Genomic DNA, 26,826 nt, shown 5'->3' on the forward strand with positions numbered 1-26,826 from the left:
ACTTAAAAAAAAAAACTTTTTCAGATTTAATTTAACCCAGTTTAGTGTAATTATTTCTTATAGGTTTACATATAGTAGAATCTCATTTAAAAACTCCAGTAACTAAAAAATTTGTTAATTTGACCTGAGCCAAATTAAGAGTCCAATAAGTATTAAAAGACATGATAAGCCAATAGTGAAATGAGGTTTTCAAAGGACATTTATGAACTAAATAATTTGCCAATAATATTAAAAACTTGAGCAAATTAAATCCCACTGATTCAGGAGACTGAGGTAGGAGGATCACAAGTTTAAGGCCAGCCTTAGCAATTTAGCAAGTCTATGTCTCAAAATTTAAAATAATTGAAAAAAGAAGAAAGAAAAAACTGGGGATATGGCTCAGTGGTAAAACACCACTGGGTTCAACACCTGGTACAAAAAAAAAGATTGAGCAAATTAATTGATTTTATAAAATGCATGTTGATATTTGAAAACAATTCTTGAAGAAATATACCCATATTTGAAAATGGTTTTTTAGTGATTTATTATGGTACCATGTACAAGGGCTACAAAGAAACATTTACTGGCCCTTGTCTACTATAAATCAGAATCTAAGTTCAAGGATTGAACTGAAAATAACCATGTAGTAGCTCACAACTGAACATGTCAGCTTCCAGGCCTTGTGCAGCAATAAAATATTTTATGCAGTTCTCAAAATAACCCAGTCTTTAAGGTCAGTCTTGGAGGTAGAGATATAAGGAACAATTGTCTGTGCCTTTGCATAGATGCTCAGGGAACGCCATGCAATTCCACGATTCAGGAATGAAAAAGTAGGACTCCAGGGTGAAAAAGAAATTTGTAAAAAGTATTTAATACTAGTGAATATTTTTATCTTTATTTAAATTTATTTTAACTGATACATAAAAACATAAGTTGTACATATTTATGGGTTATCATATGATGTTTGAACACATACATATTATATATGATTAAATCAGAGAGAACACATCTATCGCCTCAGTTGCCATTCTTCATGGTGGAAAGATTAAAAATTGTTTTCTTTTTTTTTTTCAAAACTCATGGTCCATTATTGTTCCTGCAGTCCCCCTAGAAAAAGCAATTTTACAAAGTTACTAAAACTAATCACTTTATTGTTTAGCAACAATAAAAAATATTTATAAGCCTTGCACCAAATGCTTTTAATAACAAGGTTTTGTATGAGTGATGGTGAATTTTAACTGAGCTGTTTCCATAGATGAACAATTTTTGGTATATGGTGCATCTTAAGATTGTACAGCCACAAGGATGGTAATATTTTAAAAAGGATAAAGTAACTTAGAAAAAGTGAAAGAAATAGACAAATAGTAGAAAAGTAATGGATTGCAGTCAGCAGCCATGCTCATAAATGAGTTAGTTCAGTTCAGACACGTAATGGAGATCTTTCAGTGGTTAGGGTTCTTTTGAACCATCACCCACCCCTGAAGGAGAATTTTTTTGGATAAATTCCAGCACATGATGGGAAAATAGTTTGCTTTTATAGCAGATCATCTTTGCTTCAGACCTGAATAGAGCCGAAATTGAAAAACAGTCATTAAAATAAATACTTTTTGCTCACAAAGTGAAAATGAGTCAACAGGGGAAAAACATTAATTCACAATCCAAACCACTTGTTTAAAATGGTCTTCCAAAATACACCATAATTTATAAAGCTCTGTCTCTTTACCGCCTTTGCTTTTACATCTTGTCTGTTTCCAGTGTTCTCTTTAAAAGTTTCTGTAAGGCTAGAGATATAAGAAAAATATGCAACATTGGGAATGAAAAGCAACTTTGCTCATTCTTGAACTCCTGATACAAATACATTCATTTTTTAAAATGTTGAAATAAAGAACAATTATATTGGGATTATATAAAATGAAATTAAACCTTGTTGGAGGATATGTCTTTTCTTAAAAAACATAAAAGTTTGCTATGATTTTAAACAATTATTGCATACTTAATACTCAAATTGCTTGAGAATTATGATTGCTGGTCTCTTTATTCTCAATCACTAGAATAATAATATTGACTTAACACCATCTATAAAAATGAAAACTATTTCCCATTTCATTTTTTACCCTGCTCTATTATTTATTATTGTTCAGTGAGATTTAGATTCCAAATACTGAAGTAATACTCAATGAATAAGGAATTAGCAACAGTAGTTTAATTTTTATCTAGATCTGCTGTCAGTTGTATAATAATTATACTAGTAGGAATAATAGCATAAAACTTTCTACTTCAGTTTTTTTTTTTCCAAGTTATTTTGTTCAATCTAGCTCAATAGAATGTTCAACATGGCACTTTTTGGTCTTTGTAAAATTTCAGGCCTTTAGGTAAGGTTTTCTAATCACCAGTCTCTTTATTTAAAACAAAACAACGTATGCTCTTGTTGTAGTTCCTAATCCTGAAGTTTGATTGGAAATGTTTATCCACCCTAGCTTTTGATATGTGTTAAGTTGTTAAAAAGATCAGAACTCTTACGTGAGAAAGCACTTCATCTCTTGAAATAGCATCCATTATAATTAATTCACCAACCAAAACACCTATTTGAGCAGTGTTACAAAATGCACTGTAATCTATAAACCTATGACTTTTTCTCTCCCTTGCTCTTATAATGTTCCAGAGCAAAATAAAATTGAGATGGCAATGGATTTTAGGTGTCCTTTAGCCAACTCCATTTTAAAAGCCAGAACACAAAGGGTGGGGAAAGGGAAGAGACACATACAGGTGGCACATGTGTTGGTGGTGGCACTGGGATGTGACTCTGGTTCACTCGCCTGCATCTTACCCCTGCATGTTGTTGAGACATCTCATTGTGGCTTTACAAGCTTTACCATTACCCTCTGGGAAAGCTCCTGCTTTGCCTTCTGTTTTTCCCTCAATCCTGAAAAAGCTCCATGATGTGAAGCAAGTGGTATTTTCCACGTTTATTTAATATTTCTATTTTAATCTCTAGTTTGAATCTTTCAAATATACCATGGCTCTTGATTTTAGAATTCTACTACTCACAATGATAATTTCCATTGTTTAATGACTTAGAAAGATGCTTAAAAATTTAAACCTGATATAGAGCCTGTGTTAGGGTCTGTAAACAAGTCAGGCAAGCCTGGAAATATTTTCCATGAATTTAGAGTGTTGTGCTCATTTTAGTTATATATCTGAACAATTTGTACAATAAGAAGATATATTAGAAGTGATCCTAGTTCTAATAGGTATATTGAAGGAAAAAAAGCCCTAATTGTTTTTAATCATGCTAGATGCACAGTATACAGTTAGACATGTATAACACACAAGCCTATTGAATAGAGGCATGTACTTTCTATTGTATATGAATAAATGAGTAAATTAAGTATATTATCAATTTATCTCATTTTGCTAGAAACTATTTGTGCCAATTCATCATTATGGCACTAGAATAAAATATCTCAATTCAAATGTCAGTTTTCACATAAACTTTATTAAATGTAAGAGTTTTATGATAGTTTTTACTCAAATATTCTGACTCAAATCCTATTGACCTATCTAGACATATCCCTTGCCACCCAAGACACCCCTTTCAACCAAAGGCTTCTTGTTGAATTAAAATTTTAACAAAATTTAAAGAGAAATTTGTTAAATTATCATTTAGGGAAGCAGAATTTAAGCTATGTAGACATTTAAAAAATAGTGTTAGATGAATGTCAACTATTGAAAATTATTTAGTGGAGAAATTAGAAAGATGAAACTTGGATGTTATGCTTGTTTCATATGACTGATCAGGTTTTCAATAGCAGAATACTCCTTGAATCTTTAATGTAGCTGAGTATATTTTAAAATCTGGAAAATTGAAATCTGAACATCATCTAAAATGCATTTTCTTTCTTTCAGACGGTTCCGCAGACAAGATGTGCGGCATGGAAATGCAGCTCAGCAATGTTTTGGACAGCAGTTTGTTGGTAATCCATAAAAAAATCAATTGTTATGAGTAACTTGGAGTGTTTATTGATGATAATTGCACATTTCTTAAAATGAGTCTCTTTCTTTGTGATTTTGTATGTACTAGAAAAATGTTGTTGAAAGCTTTTGTTTTCTTCCATGAAGTAATAATTTTGTGGACTTGATATATGATTTTTTCATAATTAAAAAATAAATTTCATCTGAATGAATACTTGATAGTAGACCTCAAAGCTAGGGGAATCCTAGAAAAAGAATGTAGTCTAATTTATGTGGCTGCTGGCACAATGATTTGCAGGATTCATCTCTTAATTTCATAACTTATTTTATCAAATGCGATACAACTTGAATCAAGTTACCTACAAAGATTTGGAACAAAGAGGAAAACTTTACCTAGAGTAGAATAATCTTGAGAACTGGTATTGGTTGTCCATGAAGGGTGGAGGTCTAGTGGGTTAAGGATGAGAGGAAATTTCAGTTTGCAAGGAAGTTAAACAAGACAGAAAAAACACTTTCCTGCTCTTCACATCATGATGGATGATGAACAGGCTGCATTTTTCTATTGCTGTATTCACCAGGAAGTAGCAAGAGGAAGAGGCACTGTGATTGGGAGCTCAGTAGTGGCTCTATTTACCTTCAGAGATGCGGTCCAGCAAAACCTAGAACCAGGTTGACTTAAAAGTCAGTGCAGCATTCTTAAGACAGGGAGCACAGAAGGGAATTAGAATAATGAACTTGCTGCTAAAGGAACCATGTGGTGGTCCCTGAATAAGGAGTCATCAGGGAGCTATGTCCAAGCTTTTTTCCACAATGATTTCTTGGCCATACACATCATAGGCACAGTTCCTGTAATACAGGATTGAGGATACAGTGTTGGCAGCATAAAAAAGAGGAGGCCTCTCTGCCAGGACATAAAATGATACCCTCCCTTTGGATCCTGCTTCAAATAGTGGGACTCACAGAGATGAGACCATCTAGCTGGATTTTTATGATAGTCTCTTTATGATTTTATAAATAAAGAAAAAGATCCATGTTGCTGGAGGGAGACTCAAGTCCTTGGAACACTGGCAAGAGAAGAAAACATGGCTTTACCTTAGGAAAATTTAGGAATCAGTTTTGAAGGTGAGAGGATTCAGGTATAGGGGAAAATGCTGGGATCTAGCTATTGAATTGAATTCATCTTGGTTAAAACAAACAAACAAAAAAATTTATTTCCTTTTATTCTCACTGCAGGTAAGTACACTTTCCTGCATGCAGGTGCGAATTCAAATCTTGAGAGAATTGTTCTGGTCCAAGACATAGAATATAATCAAGAAGCTCTGGTTTGTAAAGGCCTTAGTTCAATTCTGTACCTTTTCTTGCAAAGACGTCCAACACCTGGGTACGAGCCCTTGCCAGGATATCCCTTACACTTGTGATTATGTAGTGCCAGATCACTCAAGATTTCTGAATTCTGCTTTTGTTTGTAGCCATGAATTTGGTTTTATGCCTTGCTAGAACACATGGTGTTCACATTCTTTTTCTGCCATATCAATAAATGCTGCGGTTGATTTCCTATGAGTTTAACATTGATGGACCTTCTTATTGTCTTTATTCTCCCATCATTTTGAAACCAAATTCCCAGTTGTCTTCTTTTGCTTGCTTGCCTTTTTAATGCCTAGATTTTGGCATGCCACTGTCTAAAAAAATTTATTTCTCTACATAAATCCAGTAGGTAATTAGTTACTCATGTTGTTTCAAGGATTTGATTAAATAATATTTTTTTAAAAATTATTTACCAGTAACATCAAGTCTTAAGTTTGGTATTAACATTCCTGTTGTAGGAGATGCTTTGGATAAAACTGAAGAACGACTGGCTTATGGCATAGAGAACAACAGTACTTTGTTGGAGTGTACCCCACGATCTTTACAAGCAAAAGTCATCTGGTTTGTACAGAAAGGACGTGAAACAAGAAAAGAGGAGGTAATTCATAGCTACACTTAGTGTCAAAATATGATTAAAAAGTTTAAAACAATAACAGCATCAACATTAAACAGGTTGAATAATAAAGCTGTAAATCATATGTATGAGACATTAATAGAAGCGTTCTTGTCTACTAGCAAGAAAGGCAAAGCATCAGCTCTTCATCAATTTAAGTAGTTTTAGTGATGGAGGAAGTTTTCCAACATAATCTATATGATGGGAAAAGAAATACCCTGGTGCTTTAGAGAGGGAGGGACAGGAGGCATTAAGGCAGATGTATGGATCAATGTGCTGGCAGTTACTGGATAAAATAATGTGTGGAAGGAGCTGGCTATGTGGAAGGAGAGACTCAGGGAAGGTGATTTGGGCTATAAACTCAGTTTTTTTTTTGGGGGGGGTGGAATACTAGGGATTCAAGTCAAGGGTACCTGACCACTGAGCCACATCCCCAGCCCTATTTTGTATTTTATTTAGAGACAGGACCTCACTGAGTTGCTCAGTGCTTCATTATTGCTGAGGCTGGCTTTGAACTCACAATCCTCCTGTCTCAACCCCCAGAGCTGCTGGGATTACAGGTGTGTGCCTCTGCACCTAGCTGAGCTCAGTTTTCAAAAAAGCAGAATTACAAAATAGCAAGTAGAAGAACATATATCTATATGAGGGAAATATATCGTGATGAATATTGGAGAAAAGGCTCCTTCTAAAGAGAAAGTTTGCAAGCTGAGTAAGGGAAAGGGCTTCTAGTGACATGTCATAGGACCCAGGGAAGATCAAAAAGTGTGCATCTGATAGACAGTGAAGCAGTGGAAATTACTACTTCATTTTAGCATGGGTGATTAAACACTTATCATTAGAAGCCCAAATTACTAATTTCAAAAAATCACTTTTTATAGCCTTTGGCTAAACTAAAAATACAAAATGATTTTGGCCTACACTCATAGTAGTACATTTTTGGAGATGACTAAATTTGTAAATCCTACATCCCTAGGATAGTCATTAGAGAAAAAAGATAGCTCGCCCTAACAAAGCCTATTGGAGACATTATAGAAATTCAACCAGGAAAGGAAAATTCTCCTACGTTTTCATGACATCATAAGAATAAATATATATCAAAAAATGTTATACCATATTGTGCTAAATTAAATTGTTCATTTAGTGTTAAAGTATTTTCCATTCACAAATCTGAGGTGAAATGGTTTTTAAAATTCCAGTATAACTCACTTGGCAGGATAGGATCTGGAAATATTCCATAGTTTCTCCTGTTGAATGGATTCAGAAGACAGAGAAGTAATTCTTTCATCAATGGGTTTCTTCATTCAGTATGTTCTGTTTCTAATTTTGGGCTCACCATAATCTGCCTCATTTGGAAATCTTTACCAAATCATTTTGACATGCTGCATCCATCAATGTTGAATTATCAGCTTCTTTTTTCATATTGTTGATATAATCTGTTCTCCTTTTCCATAATTCCTAGTCACTGTTTAAACTACATTCAAGTTTCCCTGACTGATAAATATATACAGGTATTTGAAATTTCATATCAACTCTCTGCATAAAAGTTATATAATAATTACATAATTCAGGGTTTCTATAGACATAGTATTATATGTATTGAATTATTCACAAACTAAAACAATACAAATCACAAATTTCTGACTTCATCATAAGCTGAATATGACGTATCTTCAAAGCAGAATGATTTTTCAAGGGATTCCCGAGTTTTATTTAAAAACCATTTTGCATTTATTTTCATTTCTATGCCTCGTTTACTATGAGACATGTATAAGGTAGTCACATTATAAAATCTAGATCTTTATAAAGGCTAAGCTCACCTAACCCGATTCTTACCTCCTATGGGAAGTATGTTCAAGAGTACCCCTGAAAATGTTCATCAAGGCAGAAAAGAATGATGCTACAAACCATAAATCATTAATTGTCAGACCATAGAGTATACACATCTTCCCCTTATTGGGTTAGAATGTTTGATTGTAGGGTTCCTGCCCGTTTCAAGCTTCTACTCTGTGCCTATTGGACTTGGCCCTCTGAAATTATCCAGAAACAACATATTCTTGTGGACAAAATTTTGCTTAATCTCTGGAAACTCTGTATAACCAAATTGTTGGAAAGCATCTAAAAACTTAGTTATCTAGTTTATAAACTCTAAAATGAAGCAATTCTCTCAAATATGCACTTATAGCTTCCTGCTTCTTAAATACAAAATATTGAACACAGTCTCTATGTATTTATTATTTGCGTAAATATTTTTGAAAGTTTGATTTTGTATGTACTTTGATTTTCTATGTATTATGTATAGCTATATTTCTATGTATCTTCCCTTGACTGGATGACCTGGTTAATTATGATGTTATAGTTGCTATAATATATTAAATAAATATAAATATATTAGGGGCTATAAATATCCTGAGGGAAAAGATACTTAATAGTTTTGATAGAAGAGGCTATTCTTTAATATGTCCCTGTTGCAACAGAAACTGTGGTAGGTACCTTGCCCTGTCCCTCTCTGTCACAACTGAATAGTAGATATAATTATTCCCATCTTACCCATGCAGAACTAAAATTCAATGTCATAACTTATACACAAAGTCAGTATAATACCCCTGAGGTTTGAACTCAAATACTCCTAACTCCAAGGCTATGCTAATTTACATTCATTCATTCATTTTCTACGTATCAAGAACTGTGCCATATGCTTTTTACAGAATGTACCATTTCATTCTAATTATTTTCGGTTTACAACTGAGATGCGCAATGTTTAATAATTTTTCTGATTACTCACTGCTTGTAAAAAACATTCAGATCCAGGCCCCTATTTTTATTCTATTAAACCACAAAACCTTCCAAGATCAGCTTTCCAAATGCAGTTTCAGATGCTTTGGGGCAGGGAACAAATGGAAAACTGTTCATAATAAAGGTCTGGAATCTGACTTTGAAAAATGCTTCTGGTACTGCTTGGTCATCATATCTGTGTTTCTTCACTGGAGTTTAGTGAAATCTGCTGCTGTGACATTGGTGACAAGGGCACTGTTCCTCACGTCTAAATGTCTGAGAACTTGTGCATAATTGAGCAGCTCCCAATTTAAGCTATGATGCCTTGAAAGAGTGTTATATGCCAGTGGATCTCTATTCTTAAAGTGTCTTTCAAGCTTCTACTCTGTGCCTATTGGTAGAAGGAGGCATCTGTGTCACAATAAATGTGCTGTATTATTTGAGCTTGTGTAGATATAAAACTCAAGAGTATTTTAGCTTACTTTCTTGGATTTTTAACTACAAGAACATTTAGTTCATCAATTAAAATGCATTAATCAAATGCTTCTCTATCCTGCTTTCATAGAAGTTATATTCTGGAGGACAATACTACTATTAATAAATAACAATATTGCATGCACCAGGTAGTGTAAAGGGAAAAATACAAGAGGGATTACTTGCAGAGAGACATCACAATTTTAAAGAGCTAGTTATAAAAGATCTCACTAAGAAGGTCACCAAGAAAGCAAAAGTTGAAAAGAAAGAATAGGCCACATGACAAGATGAGGCAACTTTCTGGACATTGGAAGCAGTAGATATCAAAAGCTTCTGAGGTAGGAGTGCGCTGTATAGTTCTAGAACAACAGTGGAGGGATGGAGTAACTGAAGGAGAGTGAGCAATAGGGAGGTGAAAAGACCCTGAGTCACAGAGGTGATGTGGAGCTCACGCAGGTCTTGTAGGCCACTGTAAGGGGATGTTGGTACTTCTAAATTAAATAGAAAGCCATTAGGTAGATTTGAGCATAGCTGTGGCATGATTTGGCTTTACAAAGATCACTTTGACTTTGGCGTGGTGGCACTTGCCTATATCCCCAGCAACTTAGAAAGCTGAAGAAGGATAATCACAAATTTAGGGGGGCCAGCCTCAACAGCTTTGCAAGACCAGTTTCAACAACTTAGTGAGAGACCCTGTCTCAAAATAAAAAAGGAAAATAATTGGGTATGTAGCTCAGTGGGGGAGAACACCTCTAGGTTTAATCCTCAGTACCAAAAAGAAAATCGGTTTGGTTATTATTATTATTATTATTATTATTATTATTATTGCTTTAAATACGTTCTATGTGAGAGTAGGGATGAAGGTAGAAGCAAGCAGTCATTGAAGGACATAATATTAAAATACGAATCTACATGTTCAAAGACACAACATTGGCTCTTTTGTGTCACAGACCTTCAATACTCAGTGATGTACAAATGATTACCTCTCACATTAAGTAGTTGAATGCTTTGTCACACATGCTTTTCAATGTTACTGAGGATTGTGAAGGCATATCACATCTCAGATGGAATACTTTTTCAACTTTTTGCTCTCTTCCTTCTCTTTAGATGTCTGTAATTGGTGTCTTGAACTCAAAAATATTCACTCAAACTAACTTTAGTAAATGATGATTAATAATTCATAATGTAACTTTTGTGAAACCCCAAGACAGAAATGTGAACAAGTAATTACATTGTGTTCATTACAATTCTGTTGATTCCAAAGGAAAAGAAAACCATCTTAACCAGTAGGTGTGTTTGAAGGTGACATTTACACCAAGTCTTAAATGATAAGCAAAAGGTACTTAGCAGAGTAAACAGTACATATCCTGGAGATGATAAGCCATTGTTCATCCCTTAGATGAACTTTTAAATTACTCTAGAAACTGGCCTATAGATTTGGGAGACAAGCAAGATGTCAAGAAGGCCATTTGTGAAGATATATCAAAGAAAGATGTTTGATAACATGAACTAAAGGGTGATACCAGCTGTGTGTGGTGGCACATGCCTGTGATCGCAGTGATTTGGGAGGCTGAGGTAGGGGGATTACAAATTTGAGGCCAGCTTTAATAGTTAAAAAAAATCCTACCTCAAAAAATAATTATAAAAGGGTTGGGATGTAACTCAGTATTAAAGCACTGAGTTCATTTTCCTGTACCAAAAAAAGAAGGAAGAGGAGGCAGAAGAGGAACGATAATGGGATGGAAGGGAAAAGACAGATTTGAATTTTTATGAGACAATGTTGAATGAACTTAATATTTGAAGTAAAGGAGAAGCAATAAAAAACTAATCCCATATTCCTTGTTTGGGTGGATGTGTGCCTGATGGTACGGTAACATGATTCAAAGAATCTGGGGTTGGCAGCAGGTTTTAGAGAAAGATGATGAATTCATTTTTGACCCCATTGAATTGGAAACTCCTGTACAGCATTTACATAGAGCTCACTGCTGATATATTCATTATTAGTAGAAAGATTTGAGATGACAAGAGATATTTGATAGATATCAGCAAAGCAGTACTAATTATGTTTAAGAAGATACTAAAAGAAAGAACAATGTAGCAAAAATCGTTGTTACTGTTTGCCATTCACTATCCTAAGAATTATATGTATATTAATATTTTTAATTCTGGCAGTAGTCCTATAATAATGTAGATATCTTCATTGTCCCCTTTATAGATAAAGAAACTGAAGCATAAAGAAATTGAGTTATTTGCATAAAATCACATGGATCATGAAGTAAGCCTGCAGTTGAACTCAGACAGACTGGTTTCAGTTTGGGGTCCATAGTCCCATACACTGTTGCCTCCTTTGGCATAGCATAACCTTGCAGAACAGGTAATTAAGAACCAAACTGAATTAATGCTGTAAGCAAGGGATATCCCTGTGTTGAAGGAAAAGTTAGATGACATACTCTAAAAGATGATGTAAAAATAGAAAACAAGTAATAATTATAGCTACATAGCAAGTACATTCATTTAGTACTTGCTATGTAGTCTATGATATTATAAGTACTTCATGATTAGTAACTTTTTAAAAAATTATAACATTTCTCTAAGAAAGTTAGTATTATAAAGTACATTAGTAAGATGAAGTTAAATAACTGGCAGTATCTTTACTGTAGTATAGCTTAAGTATTTAGAAACAATGAAGGCAGGAGATTATTAGATAAAAGAATCTAGGGTCAAGAAATTAGATAGGATAAAGTAATAAAAATTTTTTGAAAAAAATGCAGAAAATAAATCCCTAGTCTCTAGTGAGAATAGTTAGTGGAATGGTTAGGCTAGAAGCTATGTAGCAATAATGGGTCTGTGCTGAATGAGACCAGCTGGTGTTGTGTACTGTACCAAAAGGTTAGGACGAGAAGGAGAGGTCAGCAAAGAAGACGAGAGTAATAAGATAGTTTATTCAGTTACTTTTAGGAAAAGAGTGACTTGATTTTGTTGAAGCAAATTAGCCCTAGAGAAGAAAATGTTCAGCTAATACATGAAGCAAGATAAAAAATATGTGAGAAAGAATACAATCACAGGCCAAAGTTCTAAAAGTAGTCAAGACCCCTCATTCTCTGAATTTGAAGAAAAGAAAATAGTTTATTAAAGTGAATACGGTAATTTCATCCTTAAAACCAAGTTTAGCTTTTCCAAAGGTCTTCTAAATCATTAATTCAATTTGGTGGCCACATATATTTTTACAAAAATTTTTTTTGAAATACAACCCCAAATCTTCTTTACATGAAGAGTACATAAGTTACTATTTTTGCGTGTTCACAGAAGAAAAACTGTTATAAGTACAACTAAATCAGCACTATACCATACATTATTAATTCTCAATTCCTACAACTCTTTAAGCTTAAATTTATAATCCTCCAAAACAAATGCAAAAATTTAGCCCAAGCATCCTTAATAAAAGAAATCCATTCTTGTTAAGGCATTTAGTTGAATAATTGAAACAATTTTCTTTCTTTAAAATGCCAAAATTCTCTTTCTTTAAAATACTACATTTCCAAACTGACTCAATGAGGGGAAATTTAAGGTCCATGTTTTTCTGATATTTACATATTTATTAATTTATTGTGTACAATTTTTAATTATAAGGAAGAACCCGCTTTCTTCAAGCTATTCAGGAGAACAGTAAATATTTTCTCACTTTATTATGATACACAGTTTCAATGTTCTCAGTTTGCAATATGTTATTTTTAACCTGTAAGTTTTCTGTGACTCTGAAAGTAGATTAAAGGGTTCAAATCTAGCCCTCTACCTCTTTTATAAATAAAATTTATTTTGAAAACTGCCATGCCCATTTACTTACCAAGTATCTATTGCTATTTTCCTGTTATAATTATAAAGTCAAATAGTTACAATAGAGATTATCGGACTGGCAAACCCCTAAGTGTTTACTATGTAGCTTTCTATAGGAAAAGTTTTGGGCCCCTAATTTAAAGGCTCAATGAAAATTTGTGTAAGTTGTAGCCTTATTAAATGAGTACTATTGTGAAATGAATAAATAGTATTATTGAAAACTACCTCCATTTTTGGAGAAAAAAATCTATTAATAAACAATTGAGTGCTAAAATAATTTTTTTTGCTAAGAGCTAAAATTTCCTTGCAGTGAATTTTCAAATAAATCAGACAATGTGAATTTCGTGAAGTACATTCTTCTGAACTTTTGCATTTAGCCTTTTAGAGACAAAACTACAATATAGCCTAATGACACTGTAACAAGTTTGAGTTCGAGGAACGAGTTGAACAAATTTACATGAATCTCCTCTAGGGAAATATAGGGGAAACCAAATATTTGTAATATTTTTATGCCTATGCCAGGGTGGAATAAGATAACTAAGCAAGCTGCTGGTCCATAAGACCAGAGTCCTGATTTATCATATTGATCCTTTGGTAAGCATGGAGGACTTGTTTTCTCCTTGTTACTACTTGTATTTTCTTCATGATTTTTTTATTTAATGGAGAACATGAATTTTTGTGTCTCAAGTATATCACTTTAAAATAACCTTTTGAATGCATGATGTAGACTTCAAAGAATATACAAATGTGTGTGTTTATTATGGAAAATCCAAGATAAAGTGTAAATTGACATCAAAACTCTAAACTTTCAATAACAATTTACTAAATTCATTTTTTTACTCTATGCCAAATATTGTCACTTCTCACCTCTGCTTACAGACCACCCACTAAATTTATCAAAGTCAATTAAATACTTTTGAGAAATCTAATAGGCCTAGTTAAATTATCAATCAACAACTCCTTCCACTTAACTTAGAATTCATTGTTTCTGTGCTAAGTCTGTACAGACTAAATTAAAACCTGGTGTTTTTTTTTTCTTTTGATAATTCAATACATTATAGAGACAGTTCTCATCTAAAAAAACAAAACAAAACTAATACGGTACACAAGTTACACCTTTTAATATTAAAGTTATGTCATCCAAGCTGGGAAAGTTATGAAGCAAAATCTCATTCATATTCTTCCATTTTGTTTTTTGATGAGTTCTGTTTTCTTTGTCTTCACCTAGTCTACCCTTGACCAGGAATGTGAGTGACCAGTAACAGCTATAAATTGACATTTTTGTCTGTATACACATGCATTGAAAGCATGGGGGCTTGTTCCATGTGAATATTACTTTCTTGTTTTTCTTGTTTTCATAACAGAAAGTGCATGAACTCTTGCCTCATTTGAAACATCTGTTTAGTAGTTTTGATGTTTCTGCTTTCAGTCTATTAAGAAATGCTCACCTTTTCTAAACTAGCAGCTCTTTACAAAAAGTAAATATTCCAAATTTACATGTTTTAGCCTTGACACAATATTTTTATAGTATCATGCATACCAAATATTTTTTTCCATTCTGGAGTGATTAGTATGTCAGCCCATTCATTTCATTTTTTCCCTTTGTGGTGGCAAAGACACAGCTTCTGTAGTATAATGGAAAATGGTTACTGTAAGAAATGGATATAGAATTGTAATTGTTAATTTTCCGGGAGAACACAGAGTATTTTTTAAATGAAATGTATCTTCCGGGAGTTATGGATACAGAAACAGAGTTACATTTTCTCCCACTGAGAATGCTCTGACTTTGAGCATTTGATTTAATGAAATAGCAGAGCAGTTCAGCAAGTGCAATACACAGAGATACTGTAAACAACCAAAGGTACTGATTCTTTCCACTTGTTAATTCCACTTGTTGCTGGGTAAATTTTGGCTTGTGTGGTCTAGAAAATGAAAAATGTGTGCAGCTATTCTAGCACATTACTGTATATATAAACTTGATTGTTTGAACCACATAGAGTAGCTTATAGGCCACTGCACTTAGGTATCTGGTCTTCATCCTACCCTGAGATATTGCCTTAAGGAAATGTCCTTATTGTGCTGTTCCCATTGGTCACTTCTCTCTTATTTTATGTGAACACAGATTTTTCTGAGGTCTTAGTACCAAAAATAATAGACTGGTCATAGGAGTAATTTAAAAAGTATATTTTAGAGACATTTCGAATCTTAAACTTATCATACTTTCCTAATTTCTTTAATCATTAGGAAATTTCATGTTGAATGTATAGTAGTACAGTACTTCCATCTTCTGTCATCTTAATTTCCCTTTATTCTGTTATTCTTTCTATAGAAATTTTAAATAAAATTTCCCCTTTAAACCTGTTTATTTTGATCAGTATTTCTAAAATCCTTAATCCTATGATGATAACATATTAGAGCTTGAACAGATCTAAGAAAAATTTCTTACCAAACCAGGTTAATCTTTAAAAAAAAAAAACCTAGAAATTTTTTGAATTTTTATTTCTATCTTTGGTTCTTTTTTTTCTTTTAACCTCAGATGTGTGATTTAATTAATCATACTGCTTAGTGTTCTCAACATTCTCCTCCTGTCTTACTTGGCTCTATTTTTCCTGAGCCCTTTCTCTGCTTGCCTACCTGCTTCCTGATGTGTCCACTGTAATGCTTAGAGTGAGTCCAATTCTATTTGCATAATGAACAGGTATACAACATGTGAGTGTGCATGAACTGTAAAACTAAATCTATTCTTTTACGTATCCTATTCTATTTCTTTCCTTTATTTTTTTTATTGGTTGTTCAAAACATTACAAAGCTCTTGACATATCATATTTCATACATTAGATTCAAGTGGGGAAGGTAGCAGAATACAGCAGTCACTAATATGGCATCATGTAAAAATGTGGATGTGTAACCAATGTGATTCTGCAATCTGTAATTGAGGTAAAAATGGGAGTTCATAACCCACTTGAACCTATTTCTTTCTTTTAAAACTCAACACTATGGTTTACATTTCATGGCTGTTATTGTTGTTGGTCTTTGTTTCCTTACTTCTGCTAGTTAACATCCCATAGCAAACACACACACATTGCTCTTAATTGATTCATTCCCTTAAGAGGGAGCACCCAGTGTCACTTACTTCTCCTATCTCATGATTAGTGATCATTTATGCAAATAACCTCCATAGATCTTACTGCACTTTTTTGCATGATTATCTGTCAACATCCTTCATTTCTTTAGGTATTGTAAAGTAGGTTTCAGAGTTTCTTCACCATCTGCATTTCCAAAGTTGTTGCTGTGGGCTCTTATTTCCCCAAATCTTTGCCAATATTTTATATCATCTGCTTTTCTAATGTTTGTCTTCTAGTACAAAGTGATGTCTTTTTAAAAATTTACATATCATTACTAAAATTGATGTGAACTTGAGAAGGAAGTAAACAATTGGGTTTCTCTTCTCTGAATTGCCTACTTATTTATTTTTCTCATTCATTTCTATGTATGTATGTTGACCTCAGGTTATTTACATTTTTCTAGACTTTAATTCAATTTTAATATAAAGGTTCTATATCTCCTCTTTGATATGCTTTTTAATGAGCATTATAGTTATACAAAATAGTTGGGTTCATTTTGACATAATCACACATGGATGCTATTTAATGTTTTGAATACAAAATTTTTGTCACATTATGGTTTTAAGTTATTATTCATGATGACTTTTCAGCATCTTCTTGAATCAAAAATGTTTCCAGTTCTACATTTTTATTTTCTATGAGTATAATAGATTCCCCAAATAAATTAGTAAGCAGTTCACCCTGAATCTACTAGGTAAACCATAACAAACATACATCAAATTCATAGTAGAAAATGTTTTCAGTAAAATAAAATATTGTTTTCATGCCATCATATTAAATACATTTTTTGCAAGTCAACCATTGTATATATTAAAGAGAGGTCAGATAAGCAAACAAGAAATAAACTTATAAATTGCTGGATTTTATTTCTTGACCAAACTGATTTCATTACTTAAAAAAAAAAGTCTGAATTAAACCAATTCCTGGCCTGTGTCTGTCCCTTTCCTATGGAAAGCATGGAACCATATGGTAGATCCACATGAAAATCACTGCTTCATCCTGACCAGCTACCAGATGTGCAGAGTTCTTTGTTCAATTACTTTTTTTTTATTTGACATTACAGAACATACTGAATCAATCTTTATAGTTAAGAATATTAAAACCACTTTAAGAAATTCTGTATTTATATAGATTGCCTATAAGAAAATTTGATAGAAATGATATATTATGTACCATCTTCTTGACCAAGGAAATCTGGTCTGCAGACATAGAAGAAGCAAGCTGTATGAAAACAATTCTGTAATCAAGAGTTGATGTTGAAGGTACCCAAGTTAACTTAAAGTGGAGAGATCAAATCGTGGGAGGACTTCAAATGCAAATTTCTAAGTTATTTTTTATTTTCAGCTATTTAACTTTCAAGGTGATTTAACCTACACAATATATGGTCCTCCAGACTGAAAGTTAAAATAGGTCTTATTTCTCACTTTATAACACAAATGCACTGTAGCCAGGAAGGGAGACTGAAATTCTGAAAAATACACCATTTCTAATGTGAAAATAATTAATGTAGGACGATTCCCATGGTGATTGTCATGCTCCCAAGTCTTTGAATGTGGGCCAGTCTAGAGTTTACATGCATATAATGCATTGTTTCTCAAGCTTGACTTTCTGATTATAAAAGACATTTTTTATACCAGACTTCAAAAAATAAAAAATAAAAAACCACATCCTTAGTTCCAATGGTCAAAGATTTATGTTTACTTCTAGTGTAGTTTTTTTTTCCTATAAACTGCTTGCTGTATGCTAGTAACTGGACTATATGACTTTCATGTTCCTCATATATCATTCACTCTTACTCCAGGAGATACAGTGGAGAGGCAACTAGGGATTTTATTCACTGAGCTTGTTTGCAGATTTTTTTTTTTTTTTTTTTTTTTAGATAACAGCAAGCTTCCATACTTTCCTACAGATGTGTGAAACAGCCCTCTTTCTTTAGTTACTGACTGCTCCTGAAATAATGCTTTCTCCCTCTTCAAATTATTATTAGATTTACCCAAAAGATATGAATGACTTTCAGATACGCTCTTAGTATTGCCCTGTGTGTTTATGGACTGTGAACAATTAATGTGTTCTCACATGTCTGAGCACTTTACTCATTATGGAATAACTCAGAGGATTAAGAAGATAAGACTTTGTCCTAAAAAATTTCTAATATGGTTAAAGAGATGAAAGTTTCACAGAAAAACAATTTAGGGACTATGAATAACAGTTTGTATACTATAAATGTGTGTGGAATTGAGTTAAAAAAATGAAGTGAAATATCTCTTTGAGCTCTAAGGAAAGTAGTTATAAAGGAAGTAAAAATTTAACTAAGGCTAGAAGGAGAATTTTTAAAAGCTAGACAGTAGAGAAGTGTTCACTAAGTAAAGGAAAGAAATAATAAGATCTATAAGGGAAGTAGGGAACTGATACCAGGGGTGATTGCACAAGATATTATGAAAGGAAAGATTTTATTCTAGTAATGCACTGGCTGCCCTCTCAACCATCCTTAAAAGTAGAATGTCTTCTGGGGTTGTTACCATTAAATATTCACAAGAATTAAACAATACATACACTCTTATGTTTGTGGCTTTTATTCAAAGGTAGAATAAAGACAAATTTAAAAAATAAACCAAACTACACATTACTATCTCCATGAACATAATTTGGACACAGACTATCATGTGTGAGTATGTGTGTGTAAAACTTCATGGCTATAGCACTGTAGTACTTATGGCTCAGTATTCAACACCTTATTCAGGTGACTTCATAACTTTATATATGTTAAAACACAGAAATTATGTTTTATTTCCATTTGGCTGGAATGTATCATTAACATATTAAATCTGTCTTTGTTCTCCTTAGCATCTGGTTAACATGAAGGCTTTGAAAATGGTGCAAAATTGATGATAAATACATCATCCCTTGATTTCAAATATATTTTCTTAATTTATATTGATTATTATGATAATAAATACTGATTTCCAGAAAAGTGCCCATCCCACTAACTCTGGTTTGAGAAGCACTACATAAAGGTGGTTTGGGGTCTAGATATAGAAAGGCAAGGTCTGGTTAACTGAGTAATTCTCATCTACTTGGACAAGCAATAGAGACTGAGTAAGTTCAGGAGCAAAGGAAAGAAAGTGAGCTCTCAAGTTGAGCCTCATTTATTGATAGAAAGGGACAGATGCCACAAAATTAACTGAAGTACTATTGTTAAATATCTGCATGTAATGTTGCATGTTCAGGTGTGTAAATGTTAACAGGAGAAATGATGGTGGTAAAGGAGAGAGGACACTTTTACAGGGGTGTGAGAGAGTCTGGTTGATAAAATGAGACAGGGTTCATTCATTCAGGATGAGAAGAAACCAGTCTTAGGAAAGTCCCTATAGGCAGAGGCAAGAGCAGAGATCTGAAACAGAGGCAAGCTGAGCAGTGCAGTAGGAGCAGGGAGGAGGAATATTTGGGGGAGTCTGTTATAAAGCAAGGTCCAAGAAGTAGTCATGAGAGTCTAACACTTTTGCAAAAGTAATGAAGAAGAAAGAGTGTTTTCCAGGGTCACCAGAGAAGAAATGTTAATAAGAACTGTAATGAGTTGGATTTGAGGACATAGGGAGAGAGAAGTACAAATGATCAGCAGTTGGGGATAGGGGTCCTATTTCAGAACTCTGGGAATTAGAAAGTAGAGAGGGGCAGACTAAATGGAAAAACATGCAATTATAGGTAGTAAAGGATCATGTAAGTCTTCTTTTGTTTGTTTGTTTTTTCTAATTAATAGAAACAAAAAAACAAGAGCTGATCTATATGTAAGATTCACCATCTTAGGGAAGATAGTGAAAGCAATGAAATAGAGGTATTATCTAAAGGACAGAAATAAAACTTGAGATCAGTGAAGACTGGAGAATTGTACCATCAAGGAATGGGAAATTTTCAGCATAAACCAAGAAGGAATACAATAGAGAGCCAGAACAGTGTAATAGCACATCTAACACAGGCACACAAAAAAGGCGTTCAAGGGGTCAAGTCCATCCATATCAAATGAGTGAGCAGGATCAGTGTCAGGTTGTGGTCACTGGTTGCAACAGAACCTATGGTGAATTTATAGAGATGGTCCGTAGTGGAAGAGAGCTGCACAAAGACCTGGTCTGGAGGTGTGGTGACAATGAGCATTGTGACAAGGTTCACTTAAGAGTTTGTTGACCTCAGCAGGTGCTGAGAGTAATATCAGCCAACCTGTTCAGTAGGACAGACGGAAAATGATTTTGTGTGAGTTAGCCTGTTCCTCCTTGGAGAAGTTCTTGAGTTAATGGCTCTAGCAGTACAATTTATTACCATACTATGAAAGCTATTTTACACAATTATAAATGAGCACTTTTCACATCTGGGTAATCACACTGCAACCTTCAGCTATGTAGTTCTGATCAAGGCTGGCAGTTCTGCCAGGATCTACCACTAGATCAAACCATCATTAGTGGTCTTTACTGCCAAGTGATTGTAGTTGTTGCCTCTACAACTCCTTTTATATTGACAAAGGTGAATATTGCTTTTATTTTTGTATTCTTAAAGAGGGAGACTGCCAAGTATACTGTGAATTTTCCATCATTATATAAGATTGAGGCAACAAAGCACATTTAAGTTTTGCTTTAGCTAGAAAAAATGTATATAGAAAAGGTAGAGGTAATCATGGATAATAGTGTGCAAATCATCCTCACATGTGTTAGTTTACTTAATCTTCATAGAATCTTTCAAGTTACTAGAATAGCTTAGAAGAAAATATACATAAATACCTTGGATCAAAAACTTAATAAGTGGTGGTACCAATATTTGAATCTACCTCTGCCTCGTATAAAATTATATATTCAGTAGTACAATTATTGGTGACAAAATATGAGCTGTTCCTTGAAGGTCTTATTGTGCTGTTCTTATTCTGAATTATAACTATTTATTTATAGAAATGATGTTCATAATTTATTATATCAAAAACATAAAAAAGAAATATTTGAGCCCTAAATGTTTCTTAAAGCAATGTTTATTAAACTGTAGGGTCCTTTACAGTAGAATCTGGATTTCATTTGTTTGTTCTTTAATTCCTGTTAATGGGCGTCCTTGTAGAAATGTTATGAATGCTCACTGAATTCATTGATGGGGCTGGGCTGGCCTTCCTTCCTTCCTTCCTTCCTTCCTTCCTTCCTTCCTTCCTTCCTTCCTTCCTCCCTCCCTCCCTCCCTCTTCTCTAAGGATACTCAATGAAAGAAACCCAGGACTTTAAACAGAGAGCCTTTGGAACCATTTGTTATTATTATGGTCTGGATGGCATAAGAATCCCTGTTATTTGCTTTGTCCATTCAAGTGTTATTTGCAGTATTTGTTGAAAAACAGATGTTAAAAAATAAATGTGAGGTGTCTGTATTTCACTCTCATTACAGTGCTATACTGAAATGGATTGCTTTTCTAACGACTGAATTAATTAGGAAGAAAGCTCACTCACTTTGCTCTTTAATCTATTGATATGAGATGACCTCAAGATCACTGATATAAAGTGGCGTCCAATGCAATAAGTTTAGGATACATCCTTCCACATCCCCACGTGATTTAATTATTTAGAGTGTGTGTACATGAATACACACACACACACACACACACACACATATTATATATATATTGCCATACCATGAAATTTAAAAAGCCATATATATAATATGGCTTTTTAAATTTCATGGTATGGTAATGAAGAGGAAAAACTCCAGATAGGTAGTGGAAAGGGTGATAGATTGGTGTTCTCCCTACAGCATAATACTCAATTGCCATTTACATTCTTGTTCTTGCAGGTGAAGACAGATGACAGAGTGGTTAAGATGGAGATGGGTTTACTTTTCCTCAGGGTACGCAAATCAGATGCCGGGATCTATTTTTGCCAGACAGTAGAGCACAGTTTTGTTCATACTGTCCGTAAAATCACCCTGGAGGTGGTGGAAGAGGAGAGAGTGGAGGAAATGTTTAATAAAGACTATGAGGAGGATGGGCCTCACAAGATGCCCTGTCCTGCCCAAAGCAGTATCCCACAGGGAATGAAACCATGGTACAAGGAATTCTTGCAGCTGATTGGTTACAGCAACTTCCAGAGAGTAGAAGAATACTGTGAAAAGGTCTGGTGTACTGATAAGAAGAGGAAAAAACATAAAATGTCACCTTCCAAATGGAAGTATGCCAACCCACAGGAAAAGAAGCTCCGTTCCAAATCCGAGCACTATCGCCTGCCCAGGCACACGCTGGACTCCTGATGGGGTGGGACCACCTTCTGGTTTTTGAAGAATTTATATTTGGAACATGAGAGAGAGAAACAGAGAGAGAGAGAGAGAGAGAGAGAGAGAGAGAGGGAAAATTCACCTTCTTTCCATTACTTAAGTTTTCTGTAGTACAGAAATGACTATAAAGGTGTTGTGATAAATTATTCTACATACTCATTTGACTGGATAAACCTCTCATAAATGTAACTAATTTTTAAAAAGAAGTGCATTGCTTAATGGCTTCACATTATATTTATCAGAAAATGATCACAACTGTAGTTTTGAGTTTGAGCCACTTTTCCATGGAAGTTATGATTTTATTTTACCCTTGGAAGACTTAAAATTATTAGAATTTTGAAGAAAATCTAGAGAATTTCATAAGCATGGGAAATATAAAAATAAACATTTTGATCTTTCAAAATGTTTCCTCTCTACAATGGTGTAGAATATCCAGCTATCATATATTTTAACACTCGTGTGAATTTCTGTAGTTTTTAAGAATTATTGTATTAATGTCGTCTAAGCCATAAGTTTTATGAAGCAGGTGTGTTGTCATTGCTGTAAATCATGAAAGAAAAATGTCACTTTGAGGCTGTGTCCTTCATAAAAAAATTTACAAGACCATATTAAAAGTATTTCTTTTTTTGTAAAGAAAATCAACCCTTTAAATTTTACTTCAATGTGAAAAGAAGGAAGGTAACACTACTTCTCAGAAAGGTAACAAAGACCAAAGAGATTAGAAAAAATAAAAGATTTTTGCTGCCCTCTTGTGGTATATTCTCGTAACATTTCTTTTTCTCCTGTCAGTCTAGGAAAGAAACATGAAAGTAGATTATAATGACTAACTGAAATAAAACAATAATAATATTTGTGTCATGCTTGAGGATAGAGGTAATATAAGAAATTTAAATACAACATTACTAAAGTTCTTTTTAAACTTAAACTTTGAAGCTTTCAAAAGAATCTTCCCTGATCTAAAAGATATTCTGGAAATATGATGTTTTATTTGTGAAAAAAAAAATTAAAGCATTTTGCTCTTAGATATCAAAACTTTCTATTTTATAAAAAACAAGAAAATTATTTCATGAGTTCCTTTATCTACTTAGATCTTCAGAGCATTTTTACCTTTGTCTTATAAATATTGCCAAAGTTTTGCATTTAGGAGAATATTTATTTCTTAAAGTCTTTCCTTTTCTCACTTTAAATATCTAGCAGTTTCTTCTTAAAAAATAGGAATTTTATGAAATGTTTTATTTAAATAAAAAGTAAAAGGAAGTGGATTGCACATAAAAACAATCATGAACATTTATTTAAAAAAATAAATAATACTTATTTTAATTTTCAAAGTTATAGACTATATAATTAAGAAGTTAGTGTTGATTACTTGTAATGGCTTATGGTTTTATTCTAAAATTAATTAATAGGTACATATTTCAAGGAAATTTTAAAAGTTCATTCAGATAAGCCTCCAAGTTCCAAAAGCACTAAATGCAAATATATGGAAAACTAACATCTGAAAAATCCACTTGCTGTTTACCTACAAATCCACTGGAGGACATTGCTACCCATTAACCATAACTGAAAACATCTTGTATGGAAAGCTGCTATTGAAAAGCAGTATTTCAATAAAACCTTACCTAATTTGTAGAAACAGAACCAGAAACAAAGATCACATGTTCCTTGGCAAAGTTTGTGTCTGAAATACTCATAGTGAGCAGAAAAGCAAGAATGGTATTTTCATTAGAGCAGTTTATTGAAAAACTTCTCCCATTGACACATGAGATGGAAAAGCAGGATTTTGTCCTATATCTGATTCTTTTTTCTTTAAAAAAGAAGTAAGGTGGACATGACATTAGTAGTTATTTTAATCTTAATACACACACACAATCAATTCATGGTGATAATGATGATGTCACCTGTAAATTAAATATTTGGCAACTGAAATAATAAAGCTGATAAAATGCTTTTTGTATAACATGAGGTTTTGTGGGTTTTTTGTTTTGTTTTATACCAAGGATTGAATCCTGGAATTCTTTACCACTGAGCTATATCCCCAGACCTTTTTTACTTGTCTTTTAAAATTTTGAGACATGATCTCACTAAGTTGCTAACATTAAATGCACAGGCAAGATGTTTGCTAAAATGAGATGACTCTTAACCAGAAAATAAACATTTTATGTGAAATGTTTAAGTGATTCTGGGAAAAGAAATCCAACCCAAAGATAGCTTGTGAAAATACTAACTTGAAATAAATCTTGTAAGACAATTTTGAGGGTTCAGGTCTAAATTTAGGTAGGGCATTAAATTATATATGTATATATATATACATACATATATAAAAATTATATAAAATTATATATATACATATATATGTATTACATAGGTATATATATATACATATATATATATATATTTATATTTTCAGTCATCATGTATCTTGCCACATACCCACTGATGGCAGTAGCTTGAGAACTGGGAAAGAGGAAGTGACTGAACAAGCAGTTTCCAAGATTACATCCCATGTCCCACAGCATTAATTTCTTTAATCTCCCTCCCTCTTTGTCCCCTGCACCTACACATACTCAAACCTCACATACTTTAAGATAAATATAAAATACAAACCAACAATCTATGTTGCTCTGTCTTTCTTGAGAATCTGAAACCTGCTACAAAATGTGTTTATAGTCTTTGTTCTGTTTGGGATTAGAGTTAAAATTCAGATTCTCCTTTGAGAAATGCTCAGACTTGGAAAATTATAAACAAGTCACAGGTTCCTCTTCCTGGAATTCAGGAAGGGTACATACTTGGGCAACTGCAAGACTTGGAGGAGCTAAGGATTCACTTTCACCCACTCGGACACAACCTTGGTGAAGAAAACTCCTCGTCTCTAGGAACACATAGCTGATAAGTTCTCAACAGCCATCCATCCTTGTTCCAAAGGGCACCTCCATGTAGTTGATTTCCTGCTTCTTCACCCCCTTTCTATTCCAGGAGAGGACATGCAAAGAGAAGGAGTCTCCACATTCTCCTTCTCCACACAATGTCAAGGTGTCTCCTCTCTCAGCACAATGTCACCCACTGAGCTAGGGATCAGATTTTTCAGGATTACAATTTAAAGGGATTTAACGTCATTACTTAGGAGATCTCTTCCATGTCTAACATTCTATATTGCCATATTTTCTTTTGTATTAATTATTGGATATTTCAGTGTAAGCCTATCAATTTGGAGAACCAGGTATTGAAAATAGAAATAAAGACTAAAAAGAATAGAAAAAGGGAAACAGAAAGTTTTTGGCTATTTAGTAAGAAACAATTCCAAATATGTGTGTATAAGCATATAGACACACACACACACTAGAGAATTTTTTTTCCTTTCCAAAATTAGTTAACTGATTAGGATGTTCTTGCTGACTGTTTAATATTTGCTATCAGGTGTAGGGTTTTGTGTGTCTTAATAGTATAAATATTTGTAAAATTTGTACAGTACAATAAATCATTTTGAGCATTAGTGTTAGGCATGAAACAAACACAGCATCCATTGTCCTTAAAAATGAATTGTGTTGTGACATCTTTAGCCTGTAAAATATATTAAGAAAAGTACTTAATATTGTATTTGGGATATCAGGAAAAAGTGCCACGCTTAGATTAATAATATGGAGTACTTATATTGTTTTCCCTGTAGCAAAAAATATCACAATGAGTTAGATTTTAAAAGAAGTACTTATTTTGCAACATTCTAATTAAATATAAATAATAGATATCCCATAAACAGGCTTTTGGTTGTAACAGTGTTATTTAAACTGGTATGTTTGTTTTATTTTATTTCATTAAAAGTATAGCTTTATATATTGGCTTTCATTATAAATTGAACATGTTCTGTTTGTGTTTAAGTGGCTTAGTTGTAAGCTGGAGCACTGTATTGGGATATTTTTGTCTCTATGGTATCTTTTTGTTTTCTTGGCAGGGTCCATAACAGCATGTACCATTTTATTTCTTTTCACTGATTATAAACCATGAGACTTTCAATCACCTGGTGGAAGCTGCAGAAAGCATTGGCAACGTGTCTCTTTGAGTATAACATGGATCTGCCACTCTACAGAATTTGTACCATTACATCCAATTTCTATTTGGTTCAACTTAGATGAAAAAGAAATAAATATGTATCAAACATTTGAATGCTGTTTGAAGAGTATTTCATGTTTCTGCCAATTGAACTCATTTCATATGTTGAGTCTAAATGTAAACATACAATTCCTGAAAAACAATTTTTTAAAGAATTTAGAAAAGAAGTCAATTTTCTTTCCTAAGGGGAAAAAAAGTTCATTAATCTCATTACTTTACAGCAGTTGGACTTATTTATATGACACACCATGTTTCCAGGTCCAACAGCCAGAAATTATTTTCAAAACTTCATCAAAGCTTCCAA

The 26,826-nt window shown here is 33.3% G+C and overlaps 1 protein-coding gene across 1 annotated transcript in view; it reads left to right on the forward strand.

The window, feature by feature from the left end:
• Positions 1-26,576, forward strand: part of Sema3e (semaphorin 3E) — a 236,877-nt gene extending 210,301 nt beyond the window's left edge. Inside the window, exons 15-17 of the mRNA XM_078040135.1 lie at positions 3,886-3,953; positions 5,775-5,914; positions 21,942-26,576. Of these exons, the coding sequence (XP_077896261.1) occupies positions 3,886-3,953; positions 5,775-5,914; positions 21,942-22,394 (661 nt within the window). The 3' untranslated portion in view covers positions 22,395-26,576. The remainder of the gene's footprint in view (positions 1-3,885; positions 3,954-5,774; positions 5,915-21,941) is intronic.
• Positions 26,577-26,826: the final 250 nt, after the last annotated feature.

The sequence above is a fragment of the Ictidomys tridecemlineatus genome, chromosome 2 (assembly GCF_052094955.1).
Source record: "Ictidomys tridecemlineatus isolate mIctTri1 chromosome 2, mIctTri1.hap1, whole genome shotgun sequence".
Taxonomy (NCBI): domain Eukaryota; kingdom Metazoa; phylum Chordata; class Mammalia; order Rodentia; family Sciuridae; genus Ictidomys; species Ictidomys tridecemlineatus.